General features: G+C 35.7%; 1 protein-coding gene across 5 annotated transcripts in view; it reads left to right on the forward strand.

Moving 5' to 3' along the window:
• The window catches only part of LOC130445342 (dynein axonemal heavy chain 2), a 41,992-nt gene that overhangs the window by 22,687 nt on the left and 3,074 nt on the right, over nt 1-16,231 (forward strand). For 3 of the 5 annotated variants that reach the window (XM_056780918.1, XM_056780920.1, XM_056780921.1), the window contains 24 exons: nt 2,080-2,282; nt 2,448-2,633; nt 3,509-3,765; nt 3,814-3,980; nt 4,820-4,999; nt 5,125-5,354; nt 5,797-6,107; nt 6,347-6,615; nt 6,673-6,957; nt 8,428-8,609; nt 8,728-8,935; nt 9,177-9,401; nt 9,453-9,679; nt 9,737-9,908; nt 9,970-10,182; nt 10,239-10,463; nt 11,435-11,819; nt 12,487-12,671; nt 12,946-13,145; nt 14,166-14,332; nt 14,388-14,534; nt 14,663-14,969; nt 15,595-15,811; nt 16,039-16,230. In XM_056780918.1, coding sequence (XP_056636896.1) covers nt 2,080-2,282; nt 2,448-2,633; nt 3,509-3,765; nt 3,814-3,980; nt 4,820-4,999; nt 5,125-5,354; nt 5,797-6,107; nt 6,347-6,615; nt 6,673-6,957; nt 8,428-8,609; nt 8,728-8,935; nt 9,177-9,401; nt 9,453-9,679; nt 9,737-9,908; nt 9,970-10,182; nt 10,239-10,463; nt 11,435-11,819; nt 12,487-12,671; nt 12,946-13,145; nt 14,166-14,332; nt 14,388-14,534; nt 14,663-14,969; nt 15,595-15,811; nt 16,039-16,230 — 5,340 coding nt within the window. Of the gene's footprint in view, nt 1-293; nt 586-781; nt 1,081-2,079; nt 2,283-2,447; nt 2,634-3,508; nt 3,766-3,813; nt 3,981-4,819; nt 5,000-5,124; nt 5,355-5,796; nt 6,108-6,346; nt 6,616-6,672; nt 6,958-8,427; nt 8,610-8,727; nt 8,936-9,176; nt 9,402-9,452; nt 9,680-9,736; nt 9,909-9,969; nt 10,183-10,238; nt 10,464-11,434; nt 11,820-12,486; nt 12,672-12,945; nt 13,146-14,165; nt 14,333-14,387; nt 14,535-14,662; nt 14,970-15,594; nt 15,812-16,038; nt 16,231 lie in introns of those variants that run through there. The other 2 variants (XM_056780923.1, XM_056780922.1) reach the window with 2 other exon arrangements.

Here is a 16,231-nt window from a genome sequence, read left to right on the forward strand (position 1 = left end):
ATGAATGATCCATCTATCATCTGCCAACTGTCGTTTCTGTCATCTTGGATGTCATCTGTAAACTGTTCTATGATGTTTATGATCATGAACGCTGTGTTATCTATATCGTGTTGTGTTTATTCTATGGAGTGTAGAATAGTACACTCCATAGTTTATTCACTCATTAATTGTCGTTTCCGCCATCTACCAACTGTCGTGTATGCTGTGTTGTCTGTGTGTCATCGCAGTGACGTCGTAAAACTGTATGTGTGATACGTATTTATGTTTGTATTAATAAATGAAAACCATTTCAGCCTATTCCGATTGCTTTAACAAAAGTAATTCAATTATACGAAACTAAAAATTCGCGCCATTCCGTAATGATACTTGGTAACACGTGCACCGCCAAGTCGGTTACTTGGCAGACGTTACAAGGCGCCAATCGAATTTTGAAAAAGCTAAACAAATCCGGTTTTACTAACGTCGAAGTTTTCCCCATGAATCCGAAAGCCCTAAATTTGGCCGAACTTTACGGGGAATACAATCTGAGCACCAACGAATGGCTGGACGGTTGCATAAGCGCTATAATGAGACAAACGTGCCAAGGTTAATGATATTATTTATTTACAGTGTGAGAAAAATAACATTCCCTCGGTAACTTTACATAATTTCTTTATTTTGAACATATACACTGTCCTACACCAACTTTCCATGTCGCACTACTTTTCAATACAAATTCCTTTATATTGTTTTCGAATAATGATTTTTGTGGTAACAATTAATTAAAAAATTAACTCTTCAGATGAAAGCCCCGATGAAAAATGGATTTTGTTCGACGGTCCGGTCGACGCTGTATGGATAGAAAACATGAACAGCGTTATGGACGATAATAAAGTTTTAACGTTAATTAACAGTGACAGAATAACGATGCCGGAACAAGTGTCGCTGTTATTCGAAGTAGGTGATTTGGCGGTTGCCTCACCGGCAACGGTGAGCAGATGCGGTATGGTTTATAATGATTATAAAGATTGGGGTTGGTTGCCTTACGTGACATCTTGGATAAATAGCAAGAAAGCTTTTGGAGAAAAATATATGGATAGGGTAAGAAAATGTCGAATATCTAATTTAGGACACATCTTTCCCATGGGAAAGTACGTTTTTGTAATGCAGATCGAGCTTGGGATCACATTTACCACATCCCAGCTTGCTACACTAGATAATAACCACCTTGGTGTTCTACATTGGCATACATTTACATGGGAAAGAAAAGGTGGTATAGCTGCTCTGGACTCCTGGTCGTAGACCACTCGAGGTTATGAAATTGATGACTCCAGTGGCTGACAGGATTCGAACCTGCTGTGAGAATCCTTTTCGAGAGAATCAAGGATCATCTCAAGCTGTGGAAGAGAAAAAGACAAAGAGGCATGGTTCTGGATAGGAAAATGTTCTGAGAATTAGAGGAAAAGAAATTGATGGATGTAACCGCCGACAGAACCAAAATATGCACTTGGAATCGTTCAATGAAGCATCAAGAATCACCTCAATCTGTGTCTATTAAGTCGTCGATTAAGGATCACTTCAAAATATGTGAGGGAGAGAGAGAGAGAGAGAGAGAAACAAGGAGGCATGTTTGTGGAATGAGATCGATCCTTAGGCATAAGGGACTCCATGGTAATAAACTTGATCGCTACAACAGCTGACAGGATCAAAATATGCAATGGGAATGTTTTAATAGAAGATCAAGAATCACCTTAAGCTATGGGAGAGGGAAAACACAAAGAGGCATGGTGGTGTACCAGCTATAACCTTCATAGGTAAGATAAACTCCTTAGACTTGGTAGAGTAAACACTGCAGTTAAAAACAGATGGGATGTAAAGACCTAGCCTAATCATATATGTGTATAGTTGTCAATACTGTATAGTAGAGATGGAAACTTCTATATACAATTGTTCTTATGAATACACAGAGAATTCAAGTTTTTAGCAATTCTGAAGAGCCTCCAATAGGATTGATATGGTTTGTTCAGTGACGTTTTGAAACTACCACAGTCAACATCAGTAATTAACTGATCAGTAATCAACTTTCTTTTTATTTTCTAGATGACGTACTTATTTAATATTTATGTTAAACCAGTGCTGGAATTCAAGAGATTGAATTGCGATGAGAATGTAAAAACTGCCGAATTGAGCCTGGTGATATCGTGCTGTAATTTGCTCAATATATTTATGACGAAGCAATTCGGAATAAACCCACAAAATGAAGAAAAATTTGACGATTCCACGAAAGCGTGGTTCCTATTCTGGTAATTCACAATAGATTTTTCCAATTTTTCATGAAATATTTATTTAATTAACTTGTAAAGGCAAAATATGAATAACTACTTGAAAGTAGATAATTTATCATAGTACGCGAAGCAAGAATACGTTCTAAAATTCGAATAATTTATTATTAATATTATTTTTTTTAGTATGATATGGTCTGTATGTTGCACTACAGATGAAGAAGGGAGAAAAAAAATAGACGCTTACCTTCGAGAAAAAGAGAGTGTTTTCCCAATCAAAGATACGATTTTCGAGTATTTCGTCGAATCTCAAAGTTTTTCTTTCATTTCATGGACGGAAAAACTACCATACGGTTGGAGATATGAACCGGGGTATGACTAACATCAATAAAGAAAAACATAGTTGCAATTATTTGTTGAATTTACGTTTATTTTGTTGAATTTACGTTTATTTTAGATGATAGAGGGCGCTGGGTACTTTAGAGTTGGAAATTAGTAGATGGTTCTTCAACTAGGTCAAATTCTAGGAGGAGGTATCGTTTTATCTTCCTCGGCGTGAACGGGAATCGGCCCTATCAGAGGCTCGATGCCAAATCAACGATTCTGCCTCACATATTAAGTTTTGTTTCCATGTTCTTAGATCTTTGACGCGTTTTCCACTACAGTTTTTGAGTCCTGTCAACAGTTGAGTAGCTCCCAGCTATTGCTGCCGGGAGTTTATCTCTTCGATGAAGATTTTATCCTTGTAATAGCCTTGTGACTGGATCTTTGATGCGAGAAAGTGATCAACACTGTAGTTTTTGGGCCGTGATTGCATTAAGTGACCCCAAACTATTATTTCCCTGGTACTGCCTCACCTTTGAAGGTTTTGGCCTTCAAGTAATCTTGTGATTGGATTTTTGACGCGAGAAGACGGTTCCCATTGCAGTTTTTGGGTCCTAGCAGCATTAGTTGGCTTCCAGCTTTTATCCCGTGGGGTTCGCCTCGTCTTTGAAGGTTTTTGGCTTGTGACTGAATTTATGAGGTGAGAAGACGTTTTTGGGTCCTGACAGCATGGCTAAGTCGTCTGCAGTTTCATTGCCTCTAAATCCTACACGTCCAGAAATCCAGAGCAACTCATTAAGTGTCTTGCAGCACTCCTGAATGAAATTTTATGCCCGACCTTTGTATAAAATAACAAAAAATTACTAAATTTTCGAAAAAAAAAATACTATTATCAATATTTCACTGTGGTATTTTGTTTAAAGGTGCCCTTTTTACAAGATAATTGTCCCTACTGTGGATACAGTGAGATACGACTTTTTGGTAAGCTCCTTATTAACTAACGGTTATCCTGTATTACTGACCGGTCCTGTGGGTACTGGAAAAACCTCAGTAGCTCAAACCGCCCTTTCCGCATTGGATCCCGAAAAATACAGTATTTTATTTGTCAATATGTCAGCGCAAACTTCTTCTAATAACCTACAGGATGCAATCGAAAGTAGGCTCGAAAAAAGGACTAAGGGTAAGTAGGAACTGAACGTCGATTGGGTACGAACCGATTTATTTTTAGGTCATTACGCTCCTCCTCGGAGTAAAAAATTAATTTCCTTTTTGGACGATATGAATATGCCCGCGAAGGAAGTGTACGGTTCCCAGCCACCGTTGGAACTCCTTCGACAATGGATCGATTACACATTTTGGTACGACAGATTAAAACAAACCAGGAAATACATCGAGGTACAGTCCATTGATACTGTAATCATAAAATACGAGGTGTATGAGGAAAATTGTGTGATAGATCACTTCTTATAGCTTATTCAGTTTGATTGTACCATTAGTTAAATGCTAGTAATTAGTGACAAAACTGACTGACGAAAACGTTAAACTTGTGATAGTTTTAGTGAGTCCAGACCGTAAGGATGATGAGGAAATAGTTGAATTTTAACCGCAAATCAAAATTTTTACAATATATGTGCTATATTTGATACCTACGCTCACTTCTCTTCAAAATATTGGATAGAAAACGTAGGTATAGAAGAAAAACTGGATCTATCTGTCACTTTTCGCCAATTTCCCTCGAGAAATAGAGTAGAAGAGGTTTAGAAAAAGAAAAATCAAATTTATATCTCCGCCTCTTCCCTTAAAAGATTGTTTAGGAAAAAAAGAATCGAGTTAATAAGTCACTTTCCTTGAAGGTATTAAGTAAAAGAACGTTTAGAAAAAGAAAAATCATATTTACTTGACATCCCTTTTCTCCAGCGTTCAGAAAAAGAAGAATTGATTTTATTTGACATTCCACAATACTTTCCTTCTAGAAAAAGAATAGTAAGCGTTTAAAAAAAGAAGACTATAACTTATCTATGTGAGAGAAAATTAAAAAATGCCAATACGCCCCCGGATCACCATTTTAGAGAAAGTTTTTTCCATTTAATCAATTATTTATCAATTTTCTTCCTCTCCGATTATTTATGACCAGAACTCTTTTAAATTTGAAACATTCAATTGCTAAATTTTGCTCATAAATCTACTTGAAATTTTGATGTTGTTAATTTATACTTATATTCTTTTTATTGTAGATGATGCACGTCTTGGGCGCGATGGGTCCTCCAGGTGGTGGAAGGAACGTTATTTCCGAGCGACTCAAAAGTTGTTTCAATCTCATAAACATGACGTTCCCTGAGGACGAAACGTTGTCCAGAATTTTCGGAAACATGCTCGGACAACACTTGAGCGATTTCGACGAAGTCGTCAAATTGGTGGGTATCACAAAACACAAACTAAATTTCCACAATAATTACTATAACTAAAGTGAATATAAAATGTACTATGTGTTCAAAAAACATCGAGGTAGAAGTACTAAAAAATCATTTTTTTTATATAGGTCGGTAGAGAAGTGACCGAAACGACAATTGATTTATATAAAAACGTCATAACTAAAATGTTACCGACTCCCGCAAAAATGCACTACCTTTTCAATCTGAGAGATATTTCCAAAATATTCCAAGGGATGTTGAGGAGCCATAAAGATTACCAGAACGATAAAACAACATTACTTAAACTGTGGATTCATGAATGTTATAGGGTGTTTCATGACAGACTGACAGATGAAAAGTAAGTTCGATAAACCCTGTATATCATAAATTGTCTCATATTTCTGCTTATAATTATATAAATGAAGCAAATCTCTTTAGTACACGTCGAATATTTGGACGCACCCATATTGTAGCTGATTAAATTCATGTTTAGCTTGTCATATTATAAAAATTATATACGATGAGGTTCGAATTTTAAAGAAAACGATTGTTGTAGTCACTTCTAATATACGGAATGTCTAAAAAGATAATAATTAGTCGATTCCCCACATCATTTCTATTCTATTCGTTCTGTTGCCCAAATAAAAATGTCAAAATATAATTAGATAATAAAATAAATATAATTGATTTGATATGAAGGCAACAAATCGATTTAGTTCAAATTTCGCTATACAACAGAAGTGACTACTATTTTCTAATAATCAACAAAGCGACTAAATATTATAAAAATCCACTTTCAGTGATAGAGAATGGTTCGCCAATCAAATGAACGATCAATTGGGTCGTCATTTCGAATTAACTTTACACAGTTTGTGTCCCAATAAACAGATACCGATTTACGCTGATTTCGTAAACCCTTTTCAAGTGTACGAAGAATTTACCAACGTGTCAGTTTTGAGACAATTTTTAGACCAACAGATGGAGGAATACAACGTATCACCAGGAGTCGTTAGAATGGATCTGGTTTTGTTCAAAGATGCCATCGAACACATTTGCAGAATCGTTAGGGTGATATCGCAACCAAGAGGAAATATGCTACTTGTCGGAATAGGTAAAGTAAAATAGAACATACTGTATAGTTTTAACAGATTTAAACTATATTTAACCCTATTCCGTAACACTAACAAGAAGTACGAAGTAAATGAACTTATTAATGCCTAAAGGTTGATTCTGAACGTTGTGATGATAGTTTTGAGGGGGTTGTGTATGCGTATATGTACAAACAATATCAATAGTATATTATTCATATTTTTGTTAATTTCTATTGCTCATTGTATATTAATTTTTCAGGTGGTAGTGGTAGAACTTCCCTTACAAGGGTGGCGGCTTATATTTGCGAGTTAAATACGTTCCAAATTCAAATATCGAAGAATTATAAAGTTAACGAATTTAAGGAAGATCTCAAGGTCCTTTACAGTTTATCTGGAGTGGATATGAAACCGCAGGCGTTCATATTCAACGATACCCAGATAACTGTCGAAAGCTTTCTAGAGATCATTAATAATATGCTCAGTAGTGGAGAAGTGGCTAATCTGTATAAAACTGACGAATTTGAAGATGTAGGATTATAAGACGTACTCGAATTTGAAAAAAAAAATGATAACATTTTTTTATAGATAAAAAAAAGATTGGAAACTGCTATAAAAAAGAACAACATCCTTTTGACCAATGAGGCTATATACGAATTTTTGATAAGTAGGGTTAGGGCCAATATGCATATAGTTCTTTGCATGAGTCCTATAGGGGACGCTTTCAGGAACCGTCTAAGGCAGTATCCAGCTTTAATCAATAGTACCACCATAGATTGGTTCCAGGAGTGGCCCAAAGATGCTTTACTGGAAGTCGCTAATAAATATATAGCAGATGTCAATTTCAATCAAACTATAACTGGAGAAGAAGCGGTGAGTAAACGAAAAATTTTCATTACCAACAATTTCTACTGCTTTTGGGCCCCGATTTCAGGAGATAAACCCTGATAATTCAACAACGGCTTAAAAAAACTGAACAAAATTGAAAGGTTGATTTGTTTGGTTATTAAAGGGGTCTGAAGCCATGTTACTATAGCTTTAGAGTCGCAGCTAAACCTACCTCTTCTTAAACTTTTAGTGAAAAAGAAGAATCTATGAGGTGATTCAGAATTTTAGAACCATTAATGGTAGGAAGCAATAACAAACACTGATCTATATAGGCATCCAATTTGAAAGAACACCAATTAAGAGTCTTCCGCAAGCTCTAAATGCATTTCTGTGGTATGCAAATAGTTCTAAGTTAGTTCCATCAGCTGAATTGAGCACTTTTAGACCAAAATGCAAGCTCTATATGCCGCTAGGAAGAGTTGCTAGTAACAAACACGTACCAATGAGTGCTAAATAACCAAATGGCTTTGAAAGTCATGAGGGCTATTGAGAATACATCCAAGGTAGCGTGGGAGTGTAAACAACTTTAGCATCGCCATCTAAAAGCAATTAAGTAACCCTAAAGTAGTTACCAAGCAATGAGGAACCAAATAGCTTTGTCAGAAAGGGGAAACCACTCTGTGTTTTGGATCAAAACTCTATTGTAACCTCACGAAGGGTCACTTCAACAAAAGGATTGAATGTATGGTTAAAGGATCGGAAGTGGAAACACTCCAGGTCTAAGATAATCGCAATTTTGAATCATGGTCACACTATGGCCTCACAGTGTGTCGCTTCAACAAGGAAGTGAAAGTATTACTCAAGGAAAGAGAAACACTGTAGGTGTAAAACTTTTTTGCACCAGAATCTTACTGTGTACTCATGAGGTGTTACATTAACAAATAAACTGACCGTATGGTTCAAGGATAAAATGGAATTTTGGAACAGGATCATACTGTGGCCTCATGAGGTGCCACATCATCAATGAATTTAATGTGTGGCTGATAGATAAGATCTGAAGGAGAAATAATCCAGGTTTAAGTCAATCCAAAAGATTCATAACCATATCGGCTAAAAAGCCTGAGGAACCACTCAAGAATTCCAAAATGGCTTTAAACTGGTAGTCGGTCTTCTTAGAGAATGTTACCCCGTCAAGTATCAATTTAAGATGATAGGTATGGTAGAAGATGATAACTGCACAATATGTGAATAATTCGTAAAGATAGCAGAATATATACTCTGCAAATGTCCTACTGATTTCCGCAAAAGGCTTAGGTAGCTCGAAGGAGCAGTGCTAAAATTGGAAATAGGTAAAATCCCCCAGAAAAATAGCCTCATTTGGGAAGTAAAATAATGAGAGTCAAGAGGTATAGGTAGACGGCCAATGGAAAGCAAAAACAGTTCCCCATACAACTTTATTAAATATAAAAAAAATTCTAATTGAGCTTTTACTATTTATAATAATTTTTATTGTAGAAAAAACACAGAGATTCCTTGCTGTTGACAACCCAGGATAAAATGTGCCAGGCTGTTTCGGCGGTATTCGCCACTATTCACGATTCTGTGGCGAAGTGGTCCAAGAAAATGTTGAACGAAATAAAAAGACACAACTACGTCACCCCAACGAATTATCTAGAATTAGTTGCCGGTTACAAAAAGTAAGGTTAAAGTTCGGAAATAGCCAGAAGCCACATGGTGTTACATCTGGCGAATAAGGGGGAATTTTGAAGACCAAAACCTCACATATAAAAAACTTACTAAAAATGTTTTTTTTAGAATGTTGGCGTCTAAAAGAGAAATCATAGCAGCCCAAGCTAATAAATTGCGAAACGGTTTATTCAAAATAGAAGACTGCAAAGATAAAGTATACACGATGTCCATAGAATTAGCTGAAGCTCAAGTTCAAGTTGCAGAATTCCAGCAACAGTGCGATGAATATTTGGTTATAATAGTCACTCAAAGGAAAGAAGCTGACGAGCAACAAGTATGGAATTTCAAATTTTGGCCCTATCTTCTTCTATGTCATTCCTTTTTGGTTTCCTTTATTCAGTAGTGAGAACTGTCTTCTTGACATTATCTTCAATTCTTTTACCGATTACATCTCAATCCTATTTTTTTTAGGAAATAGATGAAAAAATATCATTTTTAATGGTATAATGGGATAAAATATTCATATTTCCAAGCGAAAACTTGGAAGGATTAAACTCAAACTTTTTTATTTATAGAAAGAAGTAACTAAAACTAGTTTGAAAATCGGTGAAGAAGCTGTCCAATGTAACAGAATGGCCGAACTAGCTCAAGCAGATCTAGATGAAGCTATGCCGGCTTTGGAAGAAGCCATCAGAGCTTTAGATTCCCTCAGCAAGAAAGATATCAGTGAAATGAAATCTTACCAAACGCCCCCACAGAAAGTGAAGATGGTAATGGAAGCAGTGAATATTTTAGTCGGCGTAAGACATTTCTATATATCTGGGGGAATGGAAATATACTTTTTATTTTAGGTCGAACCGAACTGGGACGCAGCTAAAAAGCTATTGGGAGGCATGAACTTTCTGCAAGACCTCAAGGATTTCGACAAGAACCACATATCAGAGAAAACCTTGAAGAAGATTGCCACTTATACGATGTCGGAGGAATTTATTCCGGATAAAGTAGGAATAGTGTCGTTTGCTGCTAAATCTTTGTGCATGTGGGTGATAGCTATTGAAAAATACGCTAAAGTATGGAAGTATGTTGAATTTCTTCGAATTTACTTTCTAATATTTTAAACCAAAGTTTCGTTTAGAATTGTGGGGCCCAAAAAGGCGAAGCTAGACGAAGCGATCGAATCGCTACAAGAAAAACAAAGGCAGTTAGCTGAGGCACAAGCGAAGTTGGCTGAATTGAATATGTATTTACAGAAACTGCAAAAAGAGTATGAAGAGAAATTGGAACAAAAGGAAGAATTGAATCGAAAAGTGAGCTACTTGTACTATTTTGATTATTATAATTATATCTATTAAAATCATAATATTTCAGGCGGAATTATTGAAATTAAAATTGGAACGTGCAGCCACTTTGGTTGAATGTTTATCCGGAGAGAAAGAAAGATGGGGGGAAACCGTAAAAATTTTAGATGGTCAATTCGACATGCTCCCCGGTGATTGTTTGCTTTCGACCGCTTTCATTTCATATTTAGGACCGTTTTTATCGAATTATCGAGAGAATTTGTTAAGTTTGTGGCAGACTGAGGTAAACAATCAATTTACTTAACAATTTTCGTTAATGTGAATATTTGGAAATTACAGTGTCACGAACAAGAAATTATTTTCTCGAAAGATTTCAATATCACTTCTTTCCTGACGGATGCTACCACGATAAGGGAATGGAATATACAAGGATTACCTGCGGATAACTTCAGCACGGAAAACGGTATCATAATTACCGAAGGTACCAGATGGCCTTTGGTAATCGATCCGCAATGTCAAGCACAAAAATGGATCAAAGCCAAAGAAGCAGAATTCAATCTTCAAGTAAGTCCCCTTCACTCATGTCCGGGTAAAATTCAATGATATTTAATCCTTATCTGAAAGCTTCATTTTTAGTTTTAAATTACAAAAAAATAAAACTAATGATTGTTTTTGGGGGATCTGGTGGCCCAAGCCGTTAGAACAGCTCTTGGGTGTTCTAACACTCACAGGTAAACCTCTGATTCCAATCTATGGAAGCCCCTGAGGATTGATGAAATATATTTATAGAATTTCAAGGGTAATTCGAGAAAATGGCCTGTAATAGTAGTAGTAGTGGTTTGTTATGGGGCATTTCGTGACTCAAGCTCATATAACGGTGCTAGAGTAGTTTGACACTCCAAATAAATCTCTAGTAGAAGCTCCTGGATAGCTGGGTATTGATGAAAAATGCCTATAGACTAAATTACAAGAATAATACGAAAAAATGACATCACCGCACTACTAGTTAGATCCCCACGTTACTATATTCAACATAAGGGCCTGTAATATTAGAAGTGATTGTTTTTTATGGGGCATTTCGTGGCTCTGATAGAGACCTTGGGTGGCTGGCATAAACAGTGCCGCACCACTGGCTGGAGCCACACTACTAAATCTACCCTAATGGCTTGTAATAGTAGAAGTAATGGTTTCTCTGGGATATCTGATAGCACAAACCCATGTAATAGCACTAGGGTGTTCTAACATCGTAGATAAACCTCTGATGCTAATTAATAAAAGCCCCTGGGTAGCTGAATATTGATGAGAAATGTCCATAGACAAAACTCTTAAGAATAATTTGAATATATGACATTACACTACTGGCTAGATCAAAGAATAGTAGTAGTAGTTGTTTTCTATGGGAATATTGGTGGATCAAGCCCATATAACAGCCCTAGGATTCTCTAAAACTCCAGAGCAACCTTAGAAGTGGCAACTTTTTTTGGTCATATAACACTTTCAGCTGAGGTTCGGGGTAATAATTTAACTTTTTTTAGGTATTTGATTTGGGAACTGCGTCTTATATGGGGATAGTTGAGAAGGCTGTTCAATTAGGGTACCCAGTACTACTCCAAAACATCGGGGAAACGATAGATCCCTCTTTGGAACCGATCCTATCAAGAGCTATTGTTAAATCCGGAGGAGAACTTTTGATAAAGTTAGAAGACAAAATGGTGTCATACAATATGAATTTCAAGTTTTTCATAACGACGAAACTAACCAATCCCCACTACCCTCCGGAAATATGCACGAAAGCAACATTAGTGAATTTTGCCGTGAAAGAACAAGGATTAGAAGGTCAACTGCTAGGTATTGTAGTAAGAAAGGAAAAACCTCAGTTGGAAGAACAAAAAGACGAATTGGTTACTGCCATAGCAAAAGGTAAAGGGTTTATTACTTCACTTATCACACTAATTACAATAATACAACACTGCAACTAAAACTGCACTAGATATAACTTCTTTACCATCCGAATTACTTGTATTCTTCTGTACTTACCTTCAGTATTCAACTAACTGCTTTGCCGTGAGTTCCTACCTTATATATGCTTTTGCAATGTTTCTAGAAGGTTGTAGAAACGTCTAAAGTGGCTAGTATTGGTTTTCTATGAGGCATCTAGTGGCCGCTGCACATATAATAGCACTAGGGTGGTCTAAAACTCCAGATTAAGCTATCCGAATCTCTATACCTGTTCGTTTTTCTTCTACTTCTTTTTGTATTTCACCTTTGGTTTCTCCTTCTTCCTCCTGTTCATATTTTTAACGTCACTACTTCTTTATTACGATTATTACAAGGATCTTGTACATCACATCTGAGAATGAGTGATTACAGTCTGTTATGTACAGGGTTTATCTAAAAACTTTCGACAAATGTCTAGATACTTTTGAGTCAAACCTCGTATAGGACAGATATGTAAATGATTCCATGTGGCTTTATGTTGAATTTTCGTTCTTCAAGGCAGTATTTATCTAGTAGTTCCTCAAACTGTTTTTCCAATTTTCTGAATTACTATTGAAAACTGTTTAAAATTCTCGTTTTACGATTTTAGGGAAACGAACTTTGATTGACTTAGAAAACGAACTTCTTCGTTTACTGAATGAATCTCGCGGATCAATTTTAGAAGACGCAGCTTTATTCGAAACCTTGCAGGTATCGAAAGCGACCTCCGAAGCTGTAAAACGAAGCTTGGAAATATCCGAAACCACCGAAGTACAAATCGATGCAGCAAGAGAAGTAAATAAATTTATTATATTGAAAAGTGTTCTGTACGACAATAACTACTGTCTACTGCGATTATTTTGTTTAATAATCATAATATCGATTATCAAACGTTGCTGAATCGATTATTACGAGTTTTCAGCTGAACAAGTACTGTGGTTATAAGAGCCAGTATTCTGTTGTGTTTTTTATCGTACCAAATATATGGGAATCACAGGGTTATAAATCAGGAGTGTAGAGCTTATTCCACTTCGCTACTAGTATGAATGATAACGCCTTTTGCTTTTAGGGGTATAGGCCGTCAGCCAATAGAGCCTCAATTTTATTTTTCGTTCTAAACGACATGGGTCAGATAGATCCGATGTACCAATTCGCTTTGGATGCATATATTCTTCTATTTATCAATTCGATAAATCGTAGCCCGAAATCGTACGAGCTGGTGGAGAGGATTTCTCTTTTAAACGAATATCACACTTACGCCGTTTATCAGTAAGTAAAAAAACTTTTTCAAACAATTTTAATCAGAATTTAAAAATATTCACGTCACAAATAAAAATTTTCTAATTATATACATAAATATTAAAAATCTGGAAAGGTAATTCATTTGTTCCATGTAACTTATATTGGAAAAAGTGTTAACTGTTACTAAAACGACTCAGATTTGAAATAAAGTGTAAATTTTGATCCTATAAGACTAATATAACCTTAAAATATGCATCAAAAGTCATTGAGTGCTAAATCTGGACTGTATGATGGAAAAATATTCAATTTTCCCCTATGATTATATTTAAAAATATTTTCCATTGATATTGAAACAATTTTCCATACATTTGAAACAATTTTCAAAGTTCTATGCATAAGATAACCTAAAAATATACATCAAAAGTCATGAAGTGCTGAATCCGGGCTGTATGGTAGGTGACTCATCAATTTTTCCTTTCAATTAGTTGAATTTAAAACAAAATTCAAAAGGATTCTATTTAATACATATACTAATTTCTATTTACATAACATGACAATTACTTCATTTGAACCTTGTGACCATATCGGAAAAGTTCTTTTCTGCAATTAAAGTGCCTCAGAACTGAAGTAAAGTGCACCCTTTGCTCATATAAGTGAATGAGACTCACACTCATACTTAAAAGTAAAAAAATAAGTATTACTAAAAGTAGTTGTATTGTGTTTCTAAATTTTCCTTTATTATGATTAAAACACTTTTCTTTGCATTTGGATCAGTTTTCAAAGCTCTCCAACTGAGACAACCTCAAAATAAGCATCAAAAGTCATCTGACGACTCATTAACTTTCTCTTGTGTTTAAAAATTGTCATGATTCACTTTTTCTTTGACGTCCTCCGATAACTAAGCAAAAATTCAGTCAATTTCCGGTAGATGGCGTCAACTATTAATGCTGGTTTTCTTCTATTAACTTCTTGTTATATTTTTGCAGCAGTTACTTATTGTCAACCTGAGGTTTATTGCTGATTAACTAATACAAACAATTTTTATAGGAACACTTGCAGGGCTCTTTTCGAACAACACAAATTATTATTTTCCTTCCACATGTGCATGAAGATATTAATGGCTCAAGGCAAGATCCCAAGTCACGAATACAACTTTTTGCTAAAAGGAGGTGTTGTTTTGGATAGGGCTAACCAAGTGGATAATCCTTGTGCCTGTAATGCAGATACCCATCAACTTTCCGTAAAAAAATTTAACTCTATACATTTTAGCCTGGTTAAGTGAGGTAGCATGGGACAACATAACCGAATTGGATAAATTACAAGGTTTCCACGGGGTTATTGATACCTTCGAACAGTACCAAAGGGATTGGAACCAGTGGTACATTCATACGGAACCGGAAACTTTACCTTTAATAGGTAAGGATAATTTTTACATTAGTCGAGGTTGGAAAAAAGAAAGCGTTTAGTATAATTTCCTACTTATTAGGATCATTCCCCATTGGTGATTGTAATCCGAATAGATATTTTATTCTTTTCATTTTTAGGAGAATGGGATGGCATCTGTAACGAATTCCAGAAAATGTTGTTCATTCGTTCTCTGCGCCAGGATCGGGTCTCCTTCGCTATATCTAATTTTATAGTGAACCAATTAGGACCTCAATTCGTGGAACCTCCCGTATTAGATATAAAAGCCGTATTGGAGGAATCTTCCCCTCAAACACCACTGATATTTGTATTATCTCCCGGTGTTGATCCAACTCAAGGTTTGATTCAATTGGCCGAGCAATCGAATATGATAACGAGATTTCAATCAATCAGTTTGGGACAAGGACAAGCTCCAATTGCTACCAAGTAAGAAGAAATGACTCTTCAATCTCTGCCTGGGGATTTGAGTCGCTTCTGATGCTCTTCAAACCCCTCGGGAATTTGGGTTGCTCCTTGGAACTATTCACTCTCTCCTTGGGGACTAGAGTCGGTATTTGGAGCTGTTGAATACTTCTCTGGGGATTTAAGTTCCTCCTTGGAGGTCTTTAATGCTTCCATATGGTTTCTTTCTAATTTTTCTAGAAATTTCAATGGTTTTCTACTAGTCCAGTTAATTTTGCCCTATTGTTGAACTTGTGTCTAACGTTTTGAACATTTAATTGTTCTCACTTGGTTAACTTAGGTTACGTTATATAATTCTTGGGCCTCCTTTTTGTCCATCTTCTATTAGTACCCTATTTTTCAATGTTTTTCATTATAGAATCCTGTAACTTCACCGTTTTCACCTCTGGGATTTTTATTCCTTATTCCTTAGCCTTTTATATTCATCTATTTTCTTGGGCGTTTTCCTTTCGAATATTCGAAAATTTTCTTGTTTCTTCGTTTCGGTACTTATAGTTCAACATTGTTGTCTTTTACATCGTCTAATCTTCAATTTATTTGATTACCAAATTACCAAAACTATTTTATTTTTGATTATTAATTTTTTTAGGTTATTACAAGTGGGGGCAAAAGAAGGACAATGGATTTTCTTAGCAAACTGTCATTTATCCTTGAGTTGGATGCCGAAATTAGATAAAATAATTGAGATGCTCCAAACAGGAAAAGTTAATTCTCTGTTTAGAGTATGGTTGAGTTCGAGTCCGCATCCGGATTTTCCTATATCAATTTTACAAGCAGGGATAAAAATGACAACCGAACCACCTAAAGTATGTTCCTAAAAATCCCTATTTCATTGGCCACATACAATATCTGACACAAACATGGGCATAACATAACCAGAATTTGTCCCAGATATTTCGTTCTTTTAGATGCTTCTTTGGTAAAAAACATCCTACCAGAATAAATTTTCACCTGTAACTGTTCGAATATCTTCTTATGCGCCATTTTTATACTGTAGTTCCACGACCTAACCACCATTTCGTGAATGTTTCAGGGACTCAAAGCGAATCTGAAAAGATTATATCAAATTATAACCGAGGAACAGTTCACGGCATGTCAATATCCTGAAAAATATAAGAAATTATTATTTTCTCTTTGTTTTTTCCATGCCATTTTACTCGAACGAAAAAAATTCCAACAGCTCGGCTGGAATGTCATTTACAGTTTCAACGACTCGGATTTTCAGG

This window comes from Diorhabda sublineata, chromosome 6, assembly GCF_026230105.1.
Source record: "Diorhabda sublineata isolate icDioSubl1.1 chromosome 6, icDioSubl1.1, whole genome shotgun sequence".
In the NCBI taxonomy this organism is placed as follows: domain Eukaryota; kingdom Metazoa; phylum Arthropoda; class Insecta; order Coleoptera; family Chrysomelidae; genus Diorhabda; species Diorhabda sublineata.